General features: G+C 41.8%; 1 protein-coding gene and 1 non-coding gene across 4 annotated transcripts; one reads left to right on the top strand and one right to left on the bottom strand.

Moving 5' to 3' along the window:
• The first annotated feature begins 398 nt into the window (after window positions 1–398).
• Window positions 399–11,171, top strand: AICDA (activation induced cytidine deaminase). 3 transcript variants are annotated; one of them, XM_032159008.1, is made up of 5 exons: window positions 399–498; window positions 6,336–6,483; window positions 7,861–8,131; window positions 8,458–8,543; window positions 8,995–11,171. In XM_032159008.1, the coding sequence occupies exons 1-5, from the start codon at window positions 491–493 to the stop codon at window positions 9,046–9,048; spliced, it is 567 nt and encodes a 188-aa protein (XP_032014899.1). In that variant the 5' UTR covers window positions 399–490; the 3' UTR covers window positions 9,049–11,171. The 3 variants fall into 3 exon arrangements, with proteins under 3 accessions (XP_032014899.1, XP_032014898.1, XP_058298855.1); XM_032159007.2 differs by having other exon boundaries at window positions 8,428–8,543; XM_058442872.1 differs by lacking the exon at window positions 8,458–8,543.
• A 4,520-nt stretch (window positions 11,172–15,691) lies between these two features.
• LOC116474019 (small Cajal body-specific RNA 11) lies at window positions 15,692–15,823 on the bottom strand. Its single transcript, XR_004249561.1, has one exon. It is a non-coding gene; the product is annotated as a small Cajal body-specific RNA 11 (non-coding RNA).
• Between the last annotated feature and the right edge of the window lie 11,963 nt (window positions 15,824–27,786).

The raw sequence follows: 27,786 nt of genomic DNA, 5'->3' as shown, positions 1-27,786 counted from the left end.
TTAGAGGCTTTCTAAGTGCTCTTTAACACAGTAACACAAGAAGCTATTTAAATGCTCTTTAAGGTATTTACATAAATATTACTATTATCATTGTGCTTTTATTTTGTGTTATCATGATTATAATTTAAGTGTCTACTGTTACTGCCTCCTGATCTTTGCTAGCTATGGAGCACGGACTGGACTTTTAGAGCAGCAGCCCTAAAGGAACCTAAACATTAAGCAGAGCTGCCCTCAATGGTTTAACCTGTGTGACGCTGCCTATGACAGCCCCACCCACCCATCTTCACTGGATCCAAATCAGGAGCAAGGCCGTTGGGGTACCTGGTGGGGGTGATGCTCTCAGGGGAGGAGGAGCCCAGGAGGGCAAGCTCAATTTGAATGTGAAGGGCCAATGCACTGTCAGACTGAGACAGAGAATCATCATTAATTGAAGCAAGATTCTTCTGGCCTGAGACTTGCAGGGAGCCAAGAAGACACTCTGGACACCACTATGGACAGGTAAAGAGGCAGTCTCCTCGTGGGTGATTGCACTGGCCTTCCTCTCAGAGCAAATCTGAGTAATGAGACTGGTAGCTATCCCTTTCTCTCATATAACCGTCTGACTGATAAGATCAGCTTGATCAATATGCATATATATTTTTTTGATCTGTCTCCTTTTCTTCTATTCATATCTTATATGCTGTCAGCCCAATTCTTTCTGTTTCAGTCTTCTCTTGATTTCTCTCTTTTTCATGTGGCAAAAGAAGTAGTGTGTACAATGTACTGATTCGTCCTGAGATTTGTACCATGGTTGAAACTAATTTACAGTAATAATATTAACATAGCAAATCTTTAGAGACTCAAATCATGAAAAGGTAATAGCAGTACTGTACTAAAAACAGTAGTGTTAATTTTCGTAATAATGTCGTAAATATTCAAAAATAAAACAACTTGAAGACACACTTTCCTAGGGAGATGTTACTGAAATAATTTAGCTATAGTAAGAAAATTTGTAATTTTAGAAATGCCAAGCATTCTAAATTAATTGCTTGAAAGTCACTATGATTGTGTCCATTATAAGGAGAAAAATTCATTCAAGCAAGTTATTTAATGTTAAAGGCCCAATTGTTAGGCAGTTAATGGCACTTTTACTATTGACTAATCTTTCCATTTGTTCAGACACAGCTTAACTTACCTCTTAGGTGAGTTAAGAGGTAACTTAGGTGTGAATTTGGTTAATGTCCTCATAATGTCTTTATGTGCAGTTTTTGATAAGTTATTATCACAGAACTTATTCTATTCCTACATTTATGATTACTATGAATGTATGAGAATAATACCTAATCCTTATACTTTACCTCAATTTAATTCCTTTATAAAGAACTTACATTACAGAATAAAGATTTTTTTAAAATATATTTTTTTGTAGAGACAGAGTCTTAGACCAGCCCAGGCTGGTCTCTAAGTCCTGGCCTCAAGCAATCCTCCTGCCTGGGCCTCCTAAAGTGCTGGAATTACAGACATGAGCCACCACATCCAATATACAGAATAAAGATTTTTAATGGAGGATTTAATGTTCTTCAGAAAATTTTCTTGAGGGCAAACAATGTCAAATGTCTCCTCAGTTTACACTGAGATTTTGAAAACAAGTCTGAGGTACAGGTCCTTGTGACGGGTCCATTGGAAATACTTGTTCAAAGCAAAATGCAAAGCAAAGGTAAAATCAGCAGTTGAAATTCAGAGAAAGACAGAAAAGGAGAAAAGATGAAATTCAACAGGACAAAAGGGAAATCTATCATCATGAAGGAGGAGAGTATCTGTAGAGCTCATTAGTGATGGCAAAATGACTTGGTCAGGATTATTTTTAACCCGCTTGTTTCTGGTTTGCACGGGCAGCTAGGGTTCTGCCTCAGGGAGCACAGCTGTCCAGAGCAGCTGTCAGCCTGCAGGCTTGAAACACTCCCTCGGCAAAGTCCTTCCAACCCGGGACAGAAATGACGAGAACAAGAAGCTAGAAACAGGCCCCTAACCAGAGAAGGGAAGTAATGGATCAACAAAGTTAACTAGCAATTATTTCACGCAATTCATTTCACTCTGACTGGTAACATGTGACAGAAACAGTGCAGGCCTATTGTATTTTCATGTAGAGTAGGACCCAAAAATCCACCCGAAGTCCTTTATCTGTGTCACATCCTTCTTATCTATACTTCCAGGACACTTTTTCTTCCTTATGATAAGGCTCTCTCTCTCTCTCTCTCTACACACACACACACACACACACACACACACACACTCCACCAACAAAGGTGTATGTAAAAGGATGTAGATTCCTCTGCCTTTCTCATCTACACAGCCCAGGAGGGTAAGTTAAATATAAAAGGGATTTATTGGTAAGAGATGGTGCTTAATCTGTTTAACACTGGGTCTCAAAGACAGAATTTCTTTTCTTTTTCTTCTGTACTTATTAAGCACCTATTATGTGTTGAGCTTATATATACAAAGGGTTATTATATGCCAATATAGTAATATTAATGGTGGTTGGTACTATGGTAATTACCATAAAAATTATTATCCTTTTAAAATAAAGCTAATTATTATTGGATCTTTTTTAGTATTCATTTTATGTTTTTTATGTTTTTTATTTTTTAAAAGACAATCTCACCCTGTTACCCAGGCTGGAGTGCAGTGGTGCAATCATAGCTTATCTGCAGTCTTGAGCTCCTGGGCTCAAGCAATCCTCCTGCCTTGGCTTCCCAAAGTGTTGGGATACAGTCATGAGCCACTGCATCTGGCCTAGTATCCATTTAGATTAAAATATGCATTTTTAATTTTAAAATAATATGGCTAATTTGTACCATATATATAAATTTAAAATATATTTTAATTTTAAAATAATATGGCTAATTTTACCTTATATATAATATATATACATATTTTTACCTTATATGTGTATGCTGGTAATAAATCTAGTTTGCAGCCTAAGGTTTAAAGCGCTTTCCAATAAGCTTCATGTATGTGAGGGGAGACATTTAAACTGAAACAGACAGCTGGGGGTGGCGGCTCACACCTGTAATCCCAGCACTTTGGGAGGCTGAGGTGGGTGGATCGCTTGAGCCCTGGAGTTCAAGACCAGCCTGAGCAACATGGCAAAACCCTGTTTCTATAAAAAAAATACAAACATTAGCTGGGCATGGTGGCGTGTGCCTGTGGTCCCAGCTACTGGGGGCTGAGGCAGGAGAATCGTTGGAGCCCCGGAGGCCAAGGCTGCACTGGGCAGTGCTTGCGCCACTGCACTCCAGCCTGGGTGACAGGACCAGAACTTGCCTCAAAAAAATAGCAAGCAAAATTAAAAATAAATGGAAACAACTACAAAAAGCTGTTGTCTTAGATGGTCTGCTTAGTTAGGCTGGGATTTTGGTATTTAACTTTTAAAGTCAGGGTCTATCACCTGCACTACATTATTAAAATATCAGTTCTCAATGTATATCCACACAAAGACTGGTACATGAATGTTCATAGTACCTTTATTCACAAAACCCCAAAGTAGAGACTATCCAAATATCCATCAACAAGTGAACAAACAAATAAAATGTGCTATATCCATGCAATGGAATATCACTCTGCAGTACAAAGGAAGAAGCTACTTTGGGATGAATCCCAAAGTCATGACGCTAAATGAAAGAGTCAGACATGAAGGAGGAGATAATGTATGCCACACGAAATTCTAGAAAATGAAAGTAACTTATAAATACAGAAAGCAAATCAGGGCAGGCATAGTGGCTCATGCCTGTAATCCCAGCACTTTGAGAGGCCACGTGGGAGGATTGCTAGAACTCAGGAGTTCAAGACCAGCCTGGGCAACACAGTGAAACTCCATTCTCCACAAAAAGGGGGAAAAAAGAAAGCAAATCAGTGGTCGTCCTGTGGAGAGGGGAAGGACTGCAAAGGGGGAGGAAGAAGCTCTAGTGGGGTGAGGGTGGTGATTCAGGTTCTGTATCCTGACCGTGGTAGCAGTTTGGGGTGTTTACACCCAAAAATATTCGTAGAATTATGCATCTTAAATGGGTGAAGTTTACTGTATGTAAATTATACCTCAATGTAAGAAAAAATAATGAGTAAGAAAAGTTTCAATTCTCTTGCCAGCAAACGTTATTCAAATTCCTGCACTTCGTAAATTCTCTGCACTTCTGCCCCATACCATTAGGGGACAGCACCAGCTCCACAAATTGGATAAATGCATTTCTGGAAAAGACTAGGGACAAAATCCAGGCATGGCTTGTGCTTTCATATCAACCACGCTGTACGGCTTGTGTTGCTGCTTGCAGCTGCAATGGGGACTCTCGATTTCTTTAAGGAAACTTGGGTTACCAGAGTATTTCCACAAATGCTATTCCAATTAGTGCTTATGATATGCAAGACACTGTGCTAGGAGCCAGAAAACAAAGAGGAGGAGAAATCAGTCATTATGTGGGAACAACATAGCAAGATATTTAGATTATTTTGCCTAGTTAAAAAAGCAGCAGAGTATAAAATCACACATGCAATCAGTATAATCCAAATCATGTAAATATGTGCCTGTAGAAAGACTAGAGGAATAAAACACAAGAATCTTCAGTCATTGTCATTAGACACTAAGTCTAATTATTATTATTAGACACTATGATACTTGAGATTTAAAAAATCTTTAATATTTTAAAATTTAGAGCTCTCCTATTTTTCCATAGTATTCAAGTTTGACAATGATCAAGTATTACTTTTTTTTTTTTTTTTTTTTTTGAGATGGAATTTCGGTCTTGTTGCCCATGCTGGAGTGGAATGGCGTGGCCGTAGCTCACTGCAACCACCACCTCCTGGGTTCAAGCAATTCTGTCACCTCAGCCTCCCGGGTAGCTGGGATTACAGGCCCCCACCACCACACTCGGCTAATGATCATAGTTTTAGTAGAGATGGGGTTTCACCATGTTGGCCAGGCTGGTCTCGAACTCCTGACCTCAGAGGATCCACCTGCCTCGGCCTCCCAAAGTGCTGGGATTACAGGTGTGGGCCACTGCGCCCGGCCAAGTATTGCTCTTATACATTAAAATACAGGTGTGAGCCACTGCACCCAGCCAGATATTGCTCTTATACATTAAAAAATAGGCCAGTACAGTGGCTCACGCCTGTAATCCCAGCACTTTGGGAAGCCGAGGCAGGCAGAACACCTGAGGTTAGGAGTTCAAGGCCAGCCTGGCCAAGATGGTGAAACCCCGTCTCTATTAAAAATACAGACATTACCTGGGCATGATGGTGGGCGCCTGTAATCCCAGCTACTCAGGAGGCTAAGGCAGGAGGATCCGCTGAGCCTGGGAGATTTGCATGAGTCTGAGAGGTTGAGGCTACAGTAAGCCAAGATCATGCCAATGTACTTCAGCCTGGGGGACAAAGTGAGACCGCATCTCAAAAAAAAAAAAAAAAAAATTAAAAAGAAATTTAGATCAAGGTCCAACTGTAAAAAGTGGCCTACATACCACATTAAAGAGTTTGGAGTTTATTCTGCAGGCAGAAGAGAACCATCAGGGGGTCTTCAGCATGGGAATGGCATGGTGCACCTGGGTTTTTGTGAGATCATGGTGGTGACAGTGTGGGGAATGTTATTTTGGAGACTCTGGAGGCAGAGAGACCAGTTAAAAGGCCAGCACAACAGCTAAGGAGGAAGAAGATGAGGGCTTGGACCGAAGCAGAGAACAGCAAACAGGGAAGGTACAAATTCAAGAAATATTTGGGGTTTGAATCAACACATTCAGATGATTAATTAAATATGAGGACTGAGGAAGAAGGAATGAGTCAAGGATGGTTCCAGGCTGCTAGCCTGCTTACCTGAGGTGGCAAAGTCAGGAGGAGAGGCAGTTTAGGACAGGGGGCAGTTGAGGAATATTGTTTTGATCATTTTGAGTTTGAGGTACAGGTTAGACACTTAGGTAAAGACTGGAGGGGAAATCTGAAAATATTATTATGGGACTGAGGAACAAGTTTATTTTATTTTTTGTTTTGTTTTCTTGTTGAAGAACAAATTTAATTGTAATTCCAAGTCGTCAGCATCTAGAAGACAGTGGCAGGAGGTGACTGTCTTGTGGGTAAGGGTTTGGGGTCCTTGATGAGTATCTCTCAATTGGCCTTAAATATGAGCAGGAAAATGAATTTATGATGGATCCAGGCTCAGCGGGGCTCAATAGGGCTCAGGCAGCCAGCAGAGGAAGCCAGAGCATCTTCTTTGGTTTAGCCCAAGTAATGACTTCTTTAAAAAGCTGAAGGAAAATCCAGAGTGACCAGATAATAAACTGTGCTTTTGCATTTTCTCTCCCTCCTCTCACCCACAGCCTCTTGATGAACCGGAGGAAGTTTCTTTACCACTTCAAAAATGTCCGCTGGGCTAAGGGTCGGAATGAGACCTACCTGTGCTACGTAGTGAAGAGGCGGGACAGTGCTACTTCCTTTTCACTGGACTTTGGTCATCTTCGCAATAAGGTATCAATTCAAGTCAGCTTTGCAAGCAGTTTAATGGTCAACTGTGAGTGCTTTTAGAGCCACCTGCTGATGGTATTACTTCCATCCTTTTTTGGCATTCGTGTCTCTATTACATTCCTCAAATCCTTTTTTTCTTTCTTTTTCCATGTCCATGCACCCATATTAGACATGGCCCAAAATATGTGATTTAATTCCTCCCCAGTAATGCTGGGCACCCTAATGCCACTCCTTCCTTTAGTGCCAAGAACAACTGCTCCCAAACTGTTTACCAGCTTTCCTCAGCATCTGAATTGCCTTTGAGATTAATTAAGCTAAAAGCATTTTTATTTGGGAGAATATTATCAGCTTGTTCAAGCAAAACTTTTAAATGTGAAAAACAAATTGTGTCTTAAGCATTTTTGAAAATTAAGGAAGAGGAATTTGGGAAAAAATTACCAGTGGCTCAATTCTGTTTTCCAAATGATTTCTTTTCCCTCCTACTCACATGGGTCGTAGGCCAGTGAATACATTCAACATAGTGATCCCCAGAAAACTCAAGAGAAGCCTCGGCTGATTGATTAATTAAATTGATCTTTCGGCTACCTGAGAGAATTACATTTCCAAGAGACTTCTTCACCAAAATCCAGATGGGTTTACATAAACTTCTGCCCACGAGTATCTCCTCTCTCCTAACATGCTGTGACATCTGGGCTTGGTGGAATCTCAGGGAAGCATCCATGGGATGGAAGGTCATCGTCTGGTCCATTGTTTGATGGTTATATTACCATGCAATTTTCTTTGCCTACATTTGTATTGAGTACATCCCAATCCCCTTTCTATCTGGTGACATGACACATTGTATTTCAGAAGGCTTTGATTTTACCAAGCACTTTCATTTACTTCTCATGGCAGTGCCTATTACTTCCCTTACAACACCCATCTGTCTGCTTTACCAAAATCGATTTCCCCTTTTCAGATCTTCCCAAATGGTCCTCATAAACTGTCCTGCCTCCACCTAGTGGTCCAGGTATATTTCCACAATGTTACATCAACAGGCACTTCTAGCCATTTTCCTCCTCAAAAGGTGCAAAAAGCAACTTCATAAACACAAATTAAATCTTCGGTGAGGTAGTGTGATGCTGCTTCCTCCCAACTCAGCGCACTTCATCTTCCTCATTCCACAAAAACCCATAGCCTCCCTTCACTCTGCAGGACTAGTGCTGCCAGGGTTCAGCTCTACCTACTGGTGTGCTCTTTTGAGCAAGTTGCTTAGCCTCTCTGTAACACAAGGACAATAGCTGCGAGCATCCCCAAAGATCACTGTAGGAGACAATGACTAAGGCTACCAGAGCCGCAGTAAGTCAGTGAATTTTAGCGTGGTCCTCTCGGTCTCCCCAGAACGGCTGCCACGTGGAATTGCTCTTCCTCCGCTACATCTCGGACTGGGACCTAGACCCTGGCCGCTGCTACCGCGTCACCTGGTTCACCTCCTGGAGCCCCTGCTACGACTGTGCCCGACATGTGGTCGACTTTCTGCGAGGGAACCCCAACCTCAGTCTGAGGATCTTCACCGCGCGCCTCTACTTCTGCGAGGACCGCAAGTCTGAGCCCGAGGGGCTGCGGCGGCTGCACCGCGCCGGGGTGCAAATAGCCATCATGACCTTCAAAGGTGCGAAACGGCCTTCCGCGCAGGCGCAGTGCAGCAGCCCGCATTCGGGATTGCGATGCAGAATGAATGAGTTAGTGGGGAAGCTCGAGGGGAAGAAGAGGGCGGGGATTCTGGTTCACCTTTGAAGCCGAAATTAAAGATTAGAAGCAGAGAAAAGAGTGAATGGCTCAGAGACAAGGCCCCGAGTAAGTGAGAAAATGGGGCCAGGGTTGCTTTCTTTCCCCTCGATTTGGAACCTGAACTGTCTTCTACCCCCATATCCCCGCCTTTTTTTCTTTCCTTTTTTTTTTTTAAAGATTATTTTTACTGCTGGAATACTTTTGTAGAAAACCATGAAAGAACTTTCAAAGCCTGGGAAGGGCTGCATGAAAATTCAGTTCGTCTCTCCAGACAGCTTCGGCGCATCCTTTTGGTAAGGGGCTTCCTTGCTTTTTAAATTTTCCTTCTCTATAGTCTTTTTTGGAGTTTCGTATATTTCTTATATTTTCTTATTGTTTAATCACTCTCAGTTTTCATCTGATGAAAACTTTATTTCTCCTCCACATCAGCTTTTTCTTCTGCTGTTTCACCATTCAGAGCCCTCTGCGAAGGTTCCTTTTCCCTCTCTTTTCTTTCTTTTGTTGTTTCACATCTTTAAATTTCTGTCTCTCCCCAGGGTTGCGTTTCCTTCCTGGTCAGAATTCTTTTCTCCTTTTTTTTTTTTTAAACAAACAAACAAAAAACCAAAAAAAACTCTTTCCCAATTTATTTTCTTCCAAAATGTTACAAAGCCATCCACTCAGGTTAGAAGCCTCTCCGGCCCCACCGACCGCCAACCCAGTTTTGAAGCCATTCACTCAATTTGCTTCTCTCTTTCTCTACAGCCCCTGTATGAGGTTGATGACTTACGAGACGCGTTTCGTACTTTGGGACTTTGATAGCAACTTCCAGGAATGTCACACACGATGAAATATCTCTGCCGAAGACAGTGGATAAAAAACAGTCCTTCAAGTCTTCTCTGTTTTTCTTCTTCAACTCTCACTTTCTTAGAGTTTAGAGAAAAAATATTTATATACGACTCTTTAAAAAGATCTATGTCTTGAAAATAGAGAAGGAACACAGGCCTGGCCAGGGACATGCTGCAATTGGTGCAGTTTTGAATGCAACATTGTCCCCTACTGGGAATAACAGAACTGCAGGACCTGGGAGCATCCTAAAGTGTCAACGTTTTTCTATGACTTTTAGGAAGGATGAGAGCAAAAGGTATATCCTAAAAAGCATGGTGAGAGGATCAAACGTTTTTATGTCAACATCCTTTATTATTTGATTCATTTGAGTTAACAATGGTGTTAGTGATAGATTTTTCTATTCTTTCCCCTTGACGTTTACTTTCAAGTAACACAAACTCTTCCATCAGGCCATGATCTATATATAGGACCTCCTAATGAGAGTATCTGGGTGATTGTGACCCCAAACCGTCTCTCCAAAGCATTAATATCCAGTCATGTGCTGTACGTTTTAATCAGCAGAAGCATGTTTTTATGTTTGTACAAAAGAAGATTGTTATGGGTGGGGATGGAGGTATAGACCATGCATGGTCACCTTCAAGCTATTTTAATAAAGGATCTTAAAATGGGCAGGAGGACTGTGAACAAGACACCCTAATAATGGGTTGATGTCTGAAGTAGCAAATCTTCTGGAAACACAGGATCTTTTAAGGAAGTCCCTAATTTAGAAACATCCACAAACTTCACATATCATAATTAGCAAACAATTGGAAGGAAGTTGCTTGAATGTTGGGAAGAGGAAAATCTATTGGCTCTCATGGGTCTCTTCATCTCAGAAATGCCAATCAGGTCAAGGTTTGCTACTTTTTGTATGTGTGTGATGCTTCTCCCAAAGGTATATTAACTATATAAGAGAGTTGTGACAAAACAGAATGATAAAGCTGCGAACCGTGGCACACGCTTATAGTTCCAGCTGCTTGGGAGGTTGAGGAGGGAGGATAGCTTGAACACAGGTATTCAAGGCCAGCCTGGGCAACATAGCAACACCCTGTCTCTCAAAAAAAAAAAAAAAAAGAGAGAGAGAGAGGGCCAGGCATGGTGGCTCATGCCTGTAATCCCATCACTTTGGGAGGCCGAGCCGGGCAGATCACCTGTGGTCAGGAGTTTGAGACCAGCCTGGCCAACATGGCAAAACCCCATCTGTACTAAAAATACAAAAATTATCTAGGTGTGGTAGCAGGTACCTGTAATCCCAGCTACTTGGGAGGCTGAGGCAGGAGAATCGCTCGAACCCAGGAGGTGGAGGTTGCAGTGAGCCGAGATCGTGCTGTTGCACTCCAGCCTGGGCGACAAGAGCAAGATTCTGTCTCAGAAAAAAAAAAAAAAAAAAAAAAAGAGAGAGAGAGAAAGAGAACAATATTTGGGAGAGAAGGATGGGAAAGCATTGCAAGGAAAGTGTGCTTCATCCAACAAAATGTAAGGAGCCAATAAGGGATCCCTATTTGTCTCTATTGGTGTCTATTTTTCCCTAACAACTGTCTTTGATAGTGAGAAAAATATTCAGAATAACCATATCCCTGTGCAGTTATTACCTAGCAACCCTTGCAATGAAGATGAACAGATCCACAGGAAAACTTGTATGCACAACTGTCTTATTTTAATCTTATTGTATATAAGTTTGTGAAATAGTTAAAAATTGTTACTTCATGTATTCATTTATATTTTATATTATTTTGTGTCTAAAGATATTTTTATTAACATGATTTCCTTTTCTGATATATTGAAATGGATTCTCAAAGCTTCATAAATTTATAACTTTAGAAATGATTCTAATAACAATGTATGTAATTGTAACATTTTAGTAATGGTGCTATGAAGCCATTTCTCTTGATTTTTAGTAAACTTTTATGACAGCAAATTTGCTTCTGGCTCACTTTCAATCAATTAAATAAATGACAAATAATTTTGGACGTTTTGAAGATAAAATACCAAATGAAATAATACAAAAGTGATTTATATGAAGTTAAAATAAAAAATCAGTATGATGGAATAAACTTGAGAGTCCAGAAGTTACCCCATACATCTGTAGTCAACTAATTTCTCACAAGGGTATAAGGACCATTCAATGGAGAAAAAATGATCTTCTCAACAAATGATGCTGAGCTAATCGGATATTACGTGCAAAGGAATGAATTTGAGTCTCTACTACACACCATACACAAACATTAACTAAAAATCATCAAGTACCTAAATATTAGAGCCTAAATTATAAACCTTAGAGAGAAACATAGGTAAAAATTTTTATGACTTTAGATTAGGCAACAGCTTCTTAATTATGACACCAAAAGCACAAGCAACCAAAGACAAAAATAAAAAGTTGGACTTCATCAAAATTAAAAATCTTTGTGCATCAAAGGACACTTAGTAAGAAAATGAAAAGACAACCCACAGAAGTGGGAGAAAACACTTGCAAATCATATATCTGATAAGGGTTGTGATATTATGATACATATATTGGTTTTTGTCCATAGTTCCTGGCTTATAAGCCCCCTCACCCTTGTTACAGTCATTTGTTATAAGGTTGGATGGTTTAGGCCTCGGAAGCAAAACTCTCTCTCTGACCTTCTCTGGCCCTCCTGTCTCTGGCCCCTCATTCTTCCCTGAGGCCATCCATAAAAACTAGAATCTCTCTTCCACAAGGCGGTCAAAGAAACCAGCATCTCCTTTCCCCCAGACCAGTCATAAAACCTAAAAATATTACTCTAATTCCCACTCCTTGCCATATAAACACTGGCTATAAAGAAATAATCTGACTGGGCATGATGGCTCATGCCTGTAATCCCAGCATTATGGGAGGCTGAGGCGGGCAGGTAGCCTGAGCCTTGGAGTTCAAGACCAGCCTGGGCAACACAGTGAGACCCCATCTCTACAAAACTTAGCCAGGCATGGTAGCACACATCTGTAGTCCCAGCTACTCTGGAGGCTGTATCAAAAACAAAAAGCAAACAAACAAAAAAGTGACCTATCTTGTTGGATTGTAGATCACGAGACCCTCATTCCAGACAGGGTCCTGCCCATATCCTGGGTGAAAGAATGCTGCACAGAGAGGCCAAGAAGACTCTGAACAGACACGCCTTGCTGGGTTTCCCCAGTCTATTAGCACTAGATCGTATCCTTTTTTCCTTTTCTTTTTTGAGACAGAGTCTAGCTCTGTCACCCAGGCTAGAGCACAGTGGCGCGATCTCAGCTCACTGCAACCTCTGCCTCCTGGGCTCAAGCAATTCTACTGCCTCAGCCTCCAGAGTAGTTGGGACTTACAGGCGCCTGCCACCATGCCTGGCTAATTTTTGTATTTTTAGTAGAGACAGGGTTTCACCAAATTGGTTAAGCTGGTCTCGAACTCCTGACCTCGGGTGATCTGCCCACCTCGGCCTCCGAAAGTGCTGGGATTACAGGCGTGAGCCACTGTGGCCGGCCTTGATCATACCCTTTTTTCTAACCACAATTTTACCTGGTTGTCCACGCTTCAGTCATGCCTATCCAATGAAGTCTCCATAAAGCCCAAGAGGACAGGGTTTAGGGAGCTTACAGAGAGCTAAACACAAGAAGGTAAACAAAACTCACCCACGTCTACAGTGTAGGTCTACAGAAAAATACAAAAACAAAAACAAAAACATTCAGACTCATCTGTGTCCTGGGAGGGTGGCGTACCACAACTTGGGGGGGACGGAAGCTTCTGTGCTCAGGACCCTTCTAGACCTCGCCCTGTGTATCTCTTCATCTGGCTGTTTATTTGTGTCATTATCCTTTGTAATAAACCAGTAAACATAAGTATTTTCCTGAGTTCTGTGGGCAGTCCTAATGAATTAATCAAACCCAACAAAGGTCATGGGAACCCCAACTTGAAGTAACTGGTCAGAAGTTCCAGAGGCCTGGACTTGTGACTGGTGGGAGGGTGGGGATGATCTTGTGGGACTGAACCCTCAACCTGTGGGATTTGGAACTATGTCCAGGTAGATAGTGTCTGAACTGAACTGGAGGATACCCAGTTTGTGCCTGCTGCAGAATAGATTGCTTGCATTGGTTACAGAAGCGTTCTGTGTTGATTGTTGCTGTAGTATGAGAACAGAGGGAAAAACAGTTTATGTATTCTTTCTACTCAAGAGTCTAGTATCCAGAACATATAAAGAACTCTTAGGTTGGACACGGTGGCTAACGTCTGTAATCCCAGAACTTTGGGAGGCTGAGGAGGGAGGATAGCTTGAGCCCAGGAGTTCAAGACTAGCCTGGGAAACATGGTGAGACCCAATCTCTATAAAAATTTTAAAGAAATTAGCTGGACAGAGTGCTGTGAGCCTGTGGTGCCAGATACATGGAAGGCAGAGGCAGATGATCTCTTGAGCCCAGCAAGCCAAGGCTACAGTGAGCCATGTTTACACCACTGCACTCTATCCTGGGTGACAGAGCAAGATTCTGTCTCAAAAAAAAAAAGAGAGAGAGAGAGAAGAAAACTGTTAAAATTCAACAACAAAAGACAAACAACCTCATTTAAAAATGGCCAAATGGCCACTTAAAAGACTTAAGTGGACATTTCTCCAAATATTTACAAATGGCCAATAAGCACATGAAAAGATGCTCAATATCATTAGTCACGAGGGACATGCAAATTAAAACCACAACGAAATACTATTTTATACCCACTAGGGTGGCTAAAAACAAAGAAACAAAAAAACTCAATAACGAGTACTGTAGAAATCAGAACCCTTATATATTGGCTGGTGAAAATATAAAATGGTGCAGCAGTTGTGGAAAACAGTTTGGCAGTTCCTCTAAAGTTAAACATAGAATTACCATATGACCCAGAAATTCTACTCCTGGGTATATATCTAAGAGAATTAGGGACATGTGTTCAAACAAAAACTTGTACAGGAATGTTCAAAAAAGCATATTCATAATGGCCAAAGAGTAGACATACTGTCAACTAATGAATAAATAAACAAAAGGTGGTATATTTATACAATGGAATTTTATTCAGCCATAAAAATGAATGAAGTGCTGATGCATGCTACAACATGGATACACCTTGCAAACATTGTGCTATGTGAAAGAATTTAGACGCAAAAAGTCACTCATTGTATAATTCCACTTATATAAAATGTCCAGAATAGGAAAATCCATAGAGACAGAAAGATCTGTAGTTGTCATGGACTGGAGGGGGAAATGAGGAGTGTCTACTTAATGGGTATGAGATTTTTCTTTTAAGGGTGATGAAAATGGCCTGGGATTAGCTGGTAGAATTTTATACATTTTTTTAAGTCAGTATGACTTTTTTTTTTTTTTTTTTTTTTGAGATAGAGTCTTACTCTGTCACCTAGGCTGGAGTATAGTGGCGTGATCTTGGCTCACTGCAACCTCTGCCTCCTGGGCTCAAGTGATTCTTGTGCCTCAGACTCCTGAGTAGATTAAATTACAGGTATGTGCCACCACACCTGGCTAATTTTTGTATTTTTAGTAGAGACGGGTTTCACGACGTTGGCCAGCTGGTCTCAAACTCTTGGCCTCAAGTGATCTGCCTGCCTCAGCTTCCCAAAGTGCTGAGATTACAGGAGTGAGCTACTGTGCCAGGCCTGTCAGTATGACTTTGAAGTCCAGCAAACCTAAATTAGAGTTCTGGTTCCATATGACAATGGGTTAGATATTCAATCTCTGTAAAGCCTTAATTTCTTTCCTCTCTGTAAAATGGGTCCATTAATATTAACACTTCATGTATCTTTGGCTCTTGCCTGTATCTCAGCACTTTGGGAGGCTGAGGAGGGTGGATCGCTTGAGCCCAGGAGTTCAAGACCAACCAGGGCAACAGAGTGAAACCTTATCTGTACAAAAATTACAAAAATTAGCTGGGCTTGGTAGCGTGCACTTGTAGTTCCAGCTACTCAGGAGGGCTCAGGTGGGAGGACCGCTTGAACCCAGGGGGCAGAGGTTGCAGTGAGCCATGATCACACCATGCACACCAGCCTGGATGACAGAGTGAGATCCTGTCTCGAAATAATAATAATAATATTATTATTATTATTATTTTTGGTAAGTATTAAATTAGACAATAATAGAAAGCTGATGCTGTCTCCATGAATGGCACTGCCATCCTTTCTGTTTGCAAGCCAGAAACTCAGAAATTACCCCTGATCTCACCCTCTGCCCCCATGGCTAGTTGTATAAATTTTGTTTTCTAACTATCTCTCGAATTTACGTTTCTCTATCTCCTCTACTATACCCTGAGAAAGATGAAAAGAAAGCAGCCCCTGACGGTTGAAAGCTGGCTTGATACCCACAGCTAAGACAAATTGTTTTCCTATTGGACATAACAGTCTCCCAACCTCAGAAAAAGTTACTCTAGGACTATGATAAAATAAGAGAAAGCAAAGCCTCTTCATAATTTTGTCTAAATACAGAAAATGAACAAACAAACAAGTTCACTGTGCCACCCACAAAATATCAAACACAAAACATCAAACATCCCCTCTCTTGGCTAAAAATGAATGACTGCTACATTTTCTTTTTTCTTTTTTAATCTTAAATTGTCCTTTCCTGCCAGCCCTATTCTCAGGAGACAGCCCTCCTAAACTGAGAAGGAGATTGCTGTGTGTGCTGCCAGACTATGCTGTTAGGACCGAGCGCAGGGGAGCAGAAATGGCCTAGGCCAGGACAAGTGACTGTTACTTCTTTACCAATTACAGCTTTATCCTTGTTCTAATCTGCCCTCCCTGAGATAGTATCTATTCACATACCCAATTACAGAATTGACCCGATTCCCTAACAACATCTAATCCAAAGCTAATCTTCATTTTATTTGACCCTCCCCGCAAATCACCCGACAGCCATGAGTGGTGTAAGGTTAGAAATAACCAAGTCTATGTATGTTTGTGTGTTTTTACAATGTTAGGATTTTATCGATGTTATTTTAATCATAAAAGTTACAGATTATATGGAGTTCTTAAGGAGGCCATTTTTAAAAAGTACTTTTTGTTTCTTTGGTAGTCAGAGCCGCAGAGACACGGGCTCAAGTCACTTTATAAGTCAGTCAATATTGGAAACCATACATTATTATAGTATATTAAATTAATATATAAATATTATAGGTTAAGTATTTTACAATAAACAAAGTAACATTTAACATTAAAAAAAAGAGAGAGAGTGAGCTAGGAGAAAGGGTTAATGAACTAGTTTAGTGGGAGTGCAGACGATAAAAGGAGTCCGGGTCTGGCGTGGGTGGTTTGCTGGTCATGTAAGGAAAACTGGGAGGTGGCAGAGCCTTTGGTGGCAGATGCCAGGTTTTTATCATGAGTGACTACAAGAAGGTGTCACTTAGGATGGCTATTTGGAGTTGCCGAAGGCCTAATCTTTTTCATATTCATAGAGTATTTGGTGAGAACTGATAGTGGAAGAGTGTGTTTGTGTTTTTATCTGGTTGTATGCAGCCTTTTAAAAAAATTTATTTATTAAACGAAACATGTTATTCTTATTGGCAAAGTGCCCTATGAAATGTAAAATGGCATCTTTTTTAATAAGATGGAGTTAGTTATGTCTTTTTATTGTTGTTTTTTTTTTTTTTTTTGAGATGGAGTCTCGCTCTGTTGGAGTGTGATGGCGTGATCTCTGCTCACTGCAACATCTGGCTTCTGGGTTCAAGCGATTCTCCCACCTCAGCTTCCTTAGTAGCTGGGATTACAGGCACGCACCACCACACCCAGCTAATTTTTTTTTTTTTTTTTTTAGTAGAGACGGGGTTTCTCCATATTGGCCAGGCTGGTCTCGAACTTCTGACTTCCAGTGATCCTCCTGCCTTGGCCTCCCAAAGTGCTGGGATTACAGGCATGAGCCACCACACCCAGCTGGAGTTAGTTACATGAAGGGTGCTCTATACACTCACCAAAGTCCAACTTCTATTACTCATTCTTTTTAACACCCTCTTACTGAGACAACTCATAGCTCATGTCTCCCCATGATGTGTGTTCTCCCCTCACTGCAGTGAGTAATAGACCCAATTTGTTCAACTCTAGGTGAGCTCCTGGTGCCTTTTGGCTGGAAGCCATTGACACACTTTAGTTCAAGCCATCAATAACTTTTGCTTAGTCTATTGCAATAGCCTGTAATGTTCACTATTTCTTATACATTACTGAGAATCACTTTGTAATAGAGACAATGACTATCATTATTATTATTATTATTTTTTGAGACAGAGTCTTGCTCTGTCACTCAGGCTGGAGTACAGTGGCGTGATCTCGGCTCACTGCAACTTCTGCCTCCTGGGTTCAAGTGATTCCCCTGCCTCAGCCTCCTGAGTAGCTGGAACTATAGGTATGTACCACAACGCCCTGCTAATTTTTTGTGTTTTTCATAGAGATGGGGTTTAGTCATGTTGGCCAGGCTGGTCTCGAACTCCTGATCTCAAGTGATCCACCCACCTTGGCCTCCCAAAGTGTTGGGATTACAAGCATGAGCCACCATGCCCAGCCGACAATAATTATTTTTAAGATTTCATGAGAAATAGAGTTTGTTAATTATTTATTTATTCTTCCAAATATTTGCTGATTAACTCTACTATGTGCATAGCATTGTGACATCATGAAGATATATGAACAAAACTTTTAATTAAAAAAAGTCTCTGTCTTCAATAAGCTTTGGCAATCCATGTACATGGATAAAATATTATATGAAGTTTTAAAATGAAAGTTGGCAGCCAGGCACAGTGGCTCACACCTGTAATCCCAGCACTTTGGGAGGCCGAGGTGGGTGGATCACCTGAGGTCAGGAGTTCGAGACCAGCCTGACCAATATGATGAAACTCTGTCTCTACTAAAAATACAAAAATTAGCTTGGTGGCGGGCGCCTGTAATCCCAGCTACTTGGGAGGCTGAGGCAGGAGAATCACTTGAACCCAGGAGGTGGAGGTTGTAGTGAGCCAAGATCATGCCACTGCACGCCAGCCTGGGCAACAAGAGTGAAACTCCATCTCAAAAAAAAAACAAAAAACAAAAAACAGAAAAACTTTTCATCACAGAAAGCATTATTTATAGTATTTTGGAATTTTAAGCCTTTATTTCAAACTTTTTTTTTCTTCTTTGAGATGGAGGCTTGCTCTGTTGCTCAGGCTGGAGTGCAGTGGCATGATCTTGGCTCACTGCAACCTCTGCCTCCCCGCTGGTCAAGCAATTCTGTTGCCTCCTGAGTAGCTGGGATTACAGGCATGTACCACCACGCCCGGCTAATTTTTGTATTTTTGGTAGACATGGGGTTTTGCCATGTTGGCCAGGCTGGTCTCGAACTCCTGACCTCAAGTGATCCGCTTGCCTTGGCCTCCCAAAGTGCTGGGATTACAGGTGTGAGCCACCATGGCTGGTCCTATTTCAAACTTAAAAATTGTGTTATATGACTTACAAATCTAATTTTTTGCATTAAATGACAACCACTTTCACTTGTTCTTTAATATTGGAGCAACTCAAGATAGAGATTATATTTTTAAAAACAGAATTATTATTTTTTTTGAGACTGAATCTTGCTTTGTTGTGGGGGATAGGTCAGAGTGGTGGAAGAAGCTATAGGGAAAGAAGCAGGCCTTTTGAAAGGTCAGAAGGCTCTGCAAAGCTTCTGGGGAGAATAAGCTGGAGGCACCTGTTCTCTTATGCTGAGGCAGAGGGCAAAATGCACTCCAGCCTGGGCGACAGAGCGAGATTCCGTCTCAAAAAAAAAAAAAAAAAAAAAAAAGAAATAGGTACAAGGAAGTATAGGGGAATTTATCTAAATAGGCTTGTTTACCCATGTTGCCCAGAAACCATCTTTGGCCAACCCGAGTGACTGCTCCAGGTAAGGGGGAACAATAATGTTAATTACCTGCAGATTGTGTTTGCTCCAGGCTTTCGCAGTATGTTTATACTAAATAAATGCAAGCAGCTCCAGCTTAGCGGCTCTTACACTGCATACCTGTGTCTGAGTATTCCTTTCATCCGTGGCTCGGCCAGGGTCTGTGGGACAGATCCGGCATTCTATCACCAAGGCTAGAATGCAATGGTATGGTCATAGCTCACTGTGCAGTCCCAAACTCCTAGGGTCAAGCAATCCTCCTACCTCAGTCTTTCAAGTAGCTGGGACTATAAGCATATACCACCATGCCCGACTACTTTTTAAAAAAATATTATTTGTAGAGGTCGGTCGTAGTGGCTCATGCCTGTAATCCCAGCACTTTGGGAGGCTGAGGCGGGAGGATGGCTTGAGCTCAGGATTTCGAGACCAGCCTGGGCAACATGGTAAAACTCCATCTCTACTAAAAATACAAAAAATTAGCCAGGCGTGGTGGCGCACATCTGTATTGCCAGCTACTGGGGAGGCTGAGATGGGAGGAGTGCTTGAGCCCAGGAGGCAGAGGTTGCAGTGAGCCGTGGTCGCACCACTGCACTCCAGCCCCAGTGACAGAGCAAGCCCGTCTCAAAATAAGTAAATAAATAATTTGTAGAGGGCCAGGCACTGTGGTGCACACCTATAATCCCAGCACTTTGGGAGGCCGAGGCAGGAGGATCATTTGAGCCCAGAAGTTTGAGGCCAGCCTGGGCAACACAGTGACACCTCGTCTCTATACAGAAAAAAAATTAATTAAAAAATAATAAAATAAATAAAATATTATTTGTAGAGATGGACACTTGTTATGTTGACCAAGCTGGTCTCAAACTCCTGGCCTCAAAGGATCCTCTTGCCTCAGCCTCCCAGAACACTGGGATTACAAGCCTGGGCTGCCACATCTGGCTAAAAAATCCTATTGGCAAATTTGATTACACTATTTCTTTCCTTCCTTCCTTCCTTCCTTCCTTCCCTCCCTCCTTTCTCCCTTCCCTTCCCCTCCCTTCCCCTCTTTTCTCTTCTCTTTTTTCTTTTCGTTTCTTTTCTTTCCTTTTCTTTTTTCTTTTCTTTTCTTTCCTGGAGTCTTGCTATGTTGCCCAGGCTGGACTCAAACCACTAGGCTCAAGTGATCCTCCTGCCACAGCCTCCCCAGTAGCAGGAACTACAGGCACGCACAACAGCACCCAGCTTACACTACTTTTAATGTTTTAAATTACATCATGCATATTAACATAATCTGTTTTAACCAGCTTAAATGCTTTACATGGCAGATTTGCAAGTAAATCTAATAAATTAAACCTACAAAATGGCAAAACAAGTTTTCTTAAATATCCTAAATATCTCAATGATGTTAACAGATCTAATCAAATTTTCTCAGATCTTTCATCATTTTTGTTCATTTTATTTTATTTTTTGAGACAGAGTTTTGCTCTTGTTGCCCAGGGTGGAGTGCAATGACACAGTCTAGGTTCACTGCAACCTCCGCCTCCTGGGTTCAAGCGATTCTCCTGCCTCAGCCTCCCTAGTAGCCGGGATTACAGGCACCCACCAGCATGCCCAGCTAATTTTTGTACTTTTAGTAGAGAGAGGGTTTCACCATATTGGCCAGGCTGGTCTCGAACTCCTGACTTTAGGTGATCCTCCTGCTTCAGCCTCCCAAAGTGCAGGGATTACAGGCATAAGCCACCAAGCCTGGCCCATTTTAAGGACTTCTTCTTAAAGATAGTTAAGTGCAGCAGTGGGAAGGTAGGGAAAGAATAGAACAAGGAGTTTCATCTGTAACTGTGAACAGTCAATTGAGGTGACTTGCTACCTTTGGATCAGCCAAACTTTTCATCTTAAAATGTCAACATCTAAAAGATCAGATTCAGCCAGATGCAGTGACTCATGCCTGTAATATCAGCCCTTTGGGAGGCTGCGGCGGGAGGATCACTTGAGGTCTGGAGTTTAAGAACAGCCTGGCCAACATGGTGAAACTCTGTCTCTACTAAAAATACAAAAATTAGCCAGGTTTGGTGGTGGGTGCCTATAATCCCAGCTACTCAGGAGGCTGAGGCATGAGAATTGCTTGAACCCAAGAGGCAGAGGTTGCTGTGAGCCAGGATCTCACCACAGACCTCCAGCCTGGGCAACAGAGTGAGACTCTGTCTTAAAAAAAAAAAAAAGTAGCCAGGTGTGCTGACATGTGCTGGTAGTCCTAGCTACTCAGGCTGATGGTGGAGGATTACCTGAGCCTGAGAAATTGAGGCTGCAATGAGCTGTGATTGCGCCACTGTACCCAGCCTGGGTGACACAGTGACACCCTGTCTCAAAAAAAAACAAAAAACTGGACAAATAATTTGCATAGCTTGATATCATTTATGTTTTAACATGTGTATGTGTGTATGTAGATAGATAACACACACAGACACCTATAGCCTTCTTTTCAAACATATACATACATATATACATATGCTTAGCAAAAGGGCTAAAGAGAAACTCCAAACTATTAGCTGTGGTTATCTCCAGGAAGACAGAAGAGATGAGAGAAAGAAGCACTGGATATCCTTAATAATTAAAATTAAAGAAAAGAAATACTATTTTAAACTTAGGAAGCAATATAAATTTCATTATTCTATATTCTGCAGCATTTTCTTATTACCCTATAGAATATTTCACAGCTTTAAGGAGTTAAGAAAATTTCAGTAAAATTGAAATCTAGCAGAGGAGATGGCATGGTTCTCTGAGTGTCTAAAAACTGTCCTTCCACATGTAATAGCCTGGGACAGTGATCACAAAGCTGCGTCTGTAGGACCCCTGTGCTGTAACATTCCACAGCAACGGGATCAACCTGGAAAGGATGGCCTCGAGCGCTCAAGTCCTTGTTCCAACAATGACTTACAAACAGTTTTTGAGGGTTGAGCAATCTGTAGGAAAGAGTTTAACAGTCAGGGTTAAACTGGAGAAAGAGGACTGTGGGTGGAGCTATACTGGCGTAGGTGGTTATGGGGGATGGCAAGGGAAGTCCCAGATCTGCAGGGGAGGCTGTCGGAAGGGCAGGCTAGAACTCTAGTACGTGAACAATGCTATATTCCGTAGGTGGAATTTCTTCTTCAGGGAAGCCTCACTTCTATTCTTACCTTCTTTCAGCTAATTCAGTCAGGCACACCCAATAATCTAGAATCATCTTCCATACCTAAAATCAATGGATTATGAACTTTAGACATATCTACAAAATGCCTCAGAGCAACACCTACATTTGTGTTGGATTGAATAACTGAGATGGCTATAGTGATTGGCTACTTTTTCTTTTTGTTTTTCAGGAACCTCATGGCCTCTGTCTCTCTGAATATCTCCTTTTCTAAGGGTTTCCTCTGCTCACCTCCCTTGTCAGCTGAATTCCTGGCTTACTCAGTTTCTGTTCTATAAGATTTTAACTTGCATGTGATCCATCATACCTGCCCCTTTCCTCACTTTCTATTTTATATTCTTAATCCTATGGCTACTGGGCATTTTTTTCCCCTCAAATTCCCCAAAGAGGGTCAATATCATTGTCTCTACTCATCTTTTCACCATGAAGAATGTTGATACTAAGGTGGTAGTAGTGAGAATTAGAATGACAGCTATAAAACAGTTTATGAAGAATTAAAGAAGTGAATGACTAGATATGAAAGTTGCAAAAGGAAAGTGAATTAAAAGCAAACCACCATTTTCTACACTGACTGGAGCTTTGCTCCTTGTTAACAGTTATACTCAAAGAACATATCGCATCTGAGCCTGGGTCTTACCCAGTGGCTGTAATTCCTTGCCTAACTGGCTGTCTTTCCTGTCCCTTGTCCCATAAGCCAGAATGACTCACAAACATGTACCTAACAGCACTTAAACGCAAAGCCCAAATACCAGCTTATGTTTCTCACCATCACTCCAGGGCACTTTTGCCTTCTTTCTGTCCTATCTGTGCTCTAATGAGCTCTGTTAGGTCTGTATTCTAAACTCTAGTCCCATGGAAATACCTCAATTCTCATCTCTGTTGTTTTAGACTTTTGTTTTTGAGACAGGGCCTGGCTCTGTCACCCACGCTGGAGTGTCATGGCATGATCTCAGCTTAACTGCAATCTCCACTGCCCGGGCTCAAGGCTTCCCACCTCAGCCTCCCAAGTAGCCACCATGCCTGGCTAATTTTTGTATTTTTAGTAGAGATGGGGTTTCACCGTGTTGGCCAGGCTGGTCTTGAACTCCTGACCTCAAGTGATCTGCCCACCTCGGCCTCCCAAAGTGCTAGGATTACAGGCATGAGCCACTGCGCCTGGCATAGCTCTTACTATTATTATTTTTTTTACAGACAGGGTTTTGCTATGTTGCGCAGGCTGGTCTTGAACTCTTGGCCTCAAACAATCCTTTCGCCTTGGCCTCCCAAAGTGCTGGGATTACAGGCACGAACTACTGTGCCTGGACCCAAGCTTTCATTTTATATCATCATTACAAAAATCACTGTTCAAATCCTCTACTTAATGGCCAATCAAATCCTCTACTTAATGGCCAATCAGAACCTGGGAGAAAATATATGTAATTGATCTGTCAGAGAATATGATTGGTCCACCAATCTTGCCTTCAGAAATCCTGTAGAGTAATTCACTTGTCTACCAAGAGTATGCTATGGTGTAGAAGCTCTGGCTTTATTCTAAGCAACTGGCTTATACTTCTGTCACAAGCACAGCAAAAGCTGCAAACTATCCACTAAATTTTTTTTTGAGATGGATTTTCACTCTTGTTCCCCAGGCTGGAGTGCAGTGGCGCAATCTCGGCTCGCTGCAACCTCCGCCTCCCGGGTTCAAGTAATTCTCCTGCCTCAGCCTCCAAAGTAGCTGCGATTACAGGTGCTCGCCACCACACTGGGCTAATTTTTGTATTTTAAGTAGAGACGGGTTTCACCATGTTGGTCAGGCTGGTCTCAAACTCCTGACCTCAGGTGATCCACCTGCCTCGGCCTCCCAAAGTGCTGGGATTACAGGTGTCAGCCACCATGCCCGGCCATCCACCAAATTTTATAAGATACTCAGTATACTGATAAATTGTAGCATAAAGTGAAAGCATCAAGCACCAAGAGACAATCCAAGCCAAATATGTTGACTGATTTGCTTTTTTTTTTTTTTTTTGAGACAGAGTCTTACTCTGTTGCCCAGACTGGAGTGCAATGGTGCTATCTCTGTTCACTGCAACCTCCGTCTCCAGGGTCCAAGCGATTCTCGTGCCTCAGCCTCCCTAGTAGCTGAGACTACAAGCGACTGCCACCAGGCCCAACTAATTTTTGTATTTTTAGTAGAGATGGGGTTGCATCATGTTGGCCAGGCTGGTCCCAAACTCCTGGCCTCAAGTTATCTGCCTGCCTTGGCCCACAAAGTGCTGGGATTACAGGCTTGAGCCACCGTGCCCGGCCAGTTTGCTTCTTATTATGTCTTTCCTACCTATTTCAGCCCAAATGAAGCTGTCCTCACAGAGTTAAGAGGAATTCTGGACAGAAATATAAATAATCATTAATCAGGCTGCTCTTTGGCCCCCTTCCTTGTAATCGACAGTCAGTAGCATTAGACACTGACTATTTACATCCCCATTGTTCCTATAGAGAGAGTCCCTGACATTAGAATCATAAGGCTTTTGTTCAAGAATTGCTTAAGATGTTTTTCACACCCCAAATTCCGGGGAAATAGCTGAGCTAACCAGTTTGAAGACCACTCCCCTACCCCCAGAGGAGCCAAATCAGCCTGAGAATGCAGTTTCTTCCTGTGTCCCATGACTTCACCCTGAACTCTGACCTATCAATGATCTCCACACTTTGGCTCACTCCAAAACCTTTAAAATCCTTAGCCCCAAATTACTTGGGGAGAGAGGTGTGAGGTTTCCTCCTATTTCCTTGTCAGGCAGCCCTGCCATTAAACCTCCTTCTTTGCTGCAACTTGGTATCTTGGTACATTGACTTGCCATGTGCATTGGGGAAAGACCTATTATAGTTCCATAAATTAGAAGACTGCCCCTTTTCTTTCTTTCCTTCTTTTTTTTTCCTTCAAAATGACCAATGCAAAAGTATTTATTAATACATTTTATCTGGTTAAAAGTTTAATAGCTATTGTTTGTTTAAAGGTTGTTAGGTAGAAAGAAACTTAAGCAGACTAGAAGACTGTCCCGTTACTTTCTTTTCTTTTTCCTTTCTTCTTTTTTTTTTTTCTACAAAATGACCAATGCAAAAGTATTTATTAATACATTTTACCTGGTTAAAATGTTAATAGCTATTGTCTGGTTAAAGGCTGTTAGGTAGAAAGAAAAATAAGCAGAAAGATAGATTGTATGAGGATAGAAATTATTTTTAAAGTTTAATATTACAAAATAGCTATTTTATGCATATATGTCTAGATACAAGAATGGACACATTAACAACCTATTATTTTCTCTCTTTTTTTTTTTTTGAGATGGAGTCTTGCTCTGTTACCCAGGCTGGAGTGCAGTGGCATGATCTCGGCTCACTGCCACCTCCGCCTCCCAGGTTCAAGCCGTTCTCCTGCCTCAGCCTCCCAAGTAGCTGGGATTACAGGCACATGCCACTACTCCCAGCTAATTTTTATATTTTTAGTAGAGGTGGGATTTCACCATGTTGGCCAGGCTGGTCTCAAACTCCTGACCTCAGGTGATCCACCCATCTCGGCCTTCCAAAGTGTTGGGATTACAGGTGTGAGCCACCGCACCCGGCCTATTTTCTCTCTTTTTTAAAGCTACCTAAAGTGATGGAAGTAATGAACTCATTAGATTTCCTCTCCAACAATCCCTCTCCATTCAGATATGCCCTTCCTGGCTCTTCTAGTTCACAAACCAGCATCCAGCCCCAGTAAAGATGAAAAAAAGAGTAGATACTTGAAATACTGGCCTTCCTCTGAGTTCTTGGCCGTGTCTAATACTTGATGCAGTGGGGAAGGGCATGTGGCCCAAAGACAGGTTCTGGGTACTTGCATTCTGTAGTTGAGTGTACAAGAGATGTGCCTACATTCTAGTCTATTTAGGTATTCACGTCTGCTTTATTGCTAGTTCTGTAAACCATAATAACTCATGCATCCACATCCTGGCCCATAAAGACAATCACCAAATATTATCAATGCCTACAAAATCTGGGGAAAGTAAGGATGTATCTCCTATTGATTTCATAAAAGCAGTCAGAATCCTGGCAGGAACAGATGGCACACTTTACCTAGGAAACTTGAGAGGTGTTTAATAAAACAATGTTTGCAAAAGTGAAGCTTAAAGGAACCAAAAAGAAAGAGTGAAGTATCTTGGGGCTAGCAACAGCTCACGAGCTGTCCCATCCCTTTGCTTGACAAGCCTGGGGAAGGTGTGATTACGAGGATCAGGAGGTGTTGACTGTAGTGAGGGGGCCACCTTGGGAGCTTGTCTGAAGTCACATGTCATCGGGGAGATAGGCATAAAGACTGGCTAGCTTGATGCATAGCAAGCTGTTGTAATCTTTGAACCATGAAATCTGCATAGCAGAAGTAACCACCTTTGATTGCTAATAAAATCAAATCTGCCCCTAGGGTTTTAAAGTTGTCATGGTCCATGAAATTTGGTTTCTTTTTCCTTCTAACTGAAATCCTGCAGAGGCTTCATGTATCCTTTATCATAGATGAGATCTGGATACGAAATTAAGCCAAAAGAGATAGAGTACATTGAAATCTGTGAATTACAGAAATTCGCAAAGACATTAACAAAGATCTATGAAGTTGAACCAGTCTTAGGGGAAAAAAATCAATGATAAAATAATAAAATTAGAAGGAACCTGTGGTGATCATCTACTTGTATTACAAACCCCCACACTTATCTTTTCCTAAGAAGGTTTCAGTGACTATTTCTAGTAAGATGTGTCACATTGATTCACAGAAAGATGAGATTTCATAAATATGTACCACATAATAAATATGGCAGTAACTTATACAGCAATGGAAACTTGAGCTTAAAATTCCATCTTACATCCCAGGATGCCTCAGTTGTCCCATAGTTTTTTGTTTTTTTTTTAAAGGAGTCTCGCTCTGTCGCCCAGGCTGGAGTGCAGTGGCATGATCTCGGCTCACTACAAGCTCCGCCTCCCAGGTTCACGCCATTCTCCTGCCTCAGCTTCCTGAGTAGCTGGGACTACAGGCGCCCACCACCACGTCCGGCTAATTTTTTTGTATTTTTAGTAGAGACGGGGTTTCACCGTGTTAACCAGGATGGCCTCGATCTCCTGACCTCGTGATCCACCCGCCTCAGCCTCCCAAAGTGCTGGGATTACAGGCGTGAGCCACCGCGCCTGGCCTGTCCCATAGTTTTAATTTTATGAAGCTACCACGAATCTTTCTTTGAAACCGTGCCAGTGCTCTCATTCAGGCTTCCCTGAACGTTGGCAACTATCAGTTATGAAACAGTGATTCCAGATGAACCAGTGTGTGAAAGGTTGTAGTGTCCTCTGAGAATTTAAGAACCTACATTTGAGAAACACTGCCTTGGCCAGTTTCAGAAGATGCCAGTTCTCAGCAAGTACAGGGTCTCAGTGAAGCTAAGTGATTATCCTTGACACTGGACACAGAAGTAGCACCCTTCTTATTACAGTCTGTAGGAAGAATAGACTTTCTACAGGCAGATCAAAGTCCAGCATCCAAGTCTGTACACAGATGTGCACATCTATGTGTTCACTTGCCCTGAGTCCTGGGGACGAGGTAGGTATTTAGGAAATGACTCCAGTTCATCTGTCTCTGGCTCCTATTGCATTTGTTTGCTCTTTAG

The sequence above is a fragment of the Hylobates moloch genome, unplaced genomic scaffold, assembly GCF_009828535.3.
Source record: "Hylobates moloch isolate HMO894 unplaced genomic scaffold, HMol_V3 SCAFFOLD_8, whole genome shotgun sequence".
Taxonomy (NCBI): Eukaryota; Metazoa; Chordata; class Mammalia; order Primates; family Hylobatidae; genus Hylobates; species Hylobates moloch.
This window is presented reverse-complemented; position numbering and strand designations above follow the sequence as displayed.

What these genes read in the sequence shown, in the direction of transcription:
- AICDA (XM_032159007.2), top strand. An exon ending in TTGGTCATCTTCGCAATAAG is followed by an intron (nt 6,484 to 7,860) that starts GTATCAATTCAA and finishes CGGTCTCCCCAG; the next exon opens with AACGGCTGCCACGTGGAATT. An exon ending in AGCTTCGGCGCATCCTTTTG is followed by an intron (nt 8,544 to 8,994) that starts GTAAGGGGCTTC and finishes CTTTCTCTACAG; the next exon opens with CCCCTGTATGAGGTTGATGA.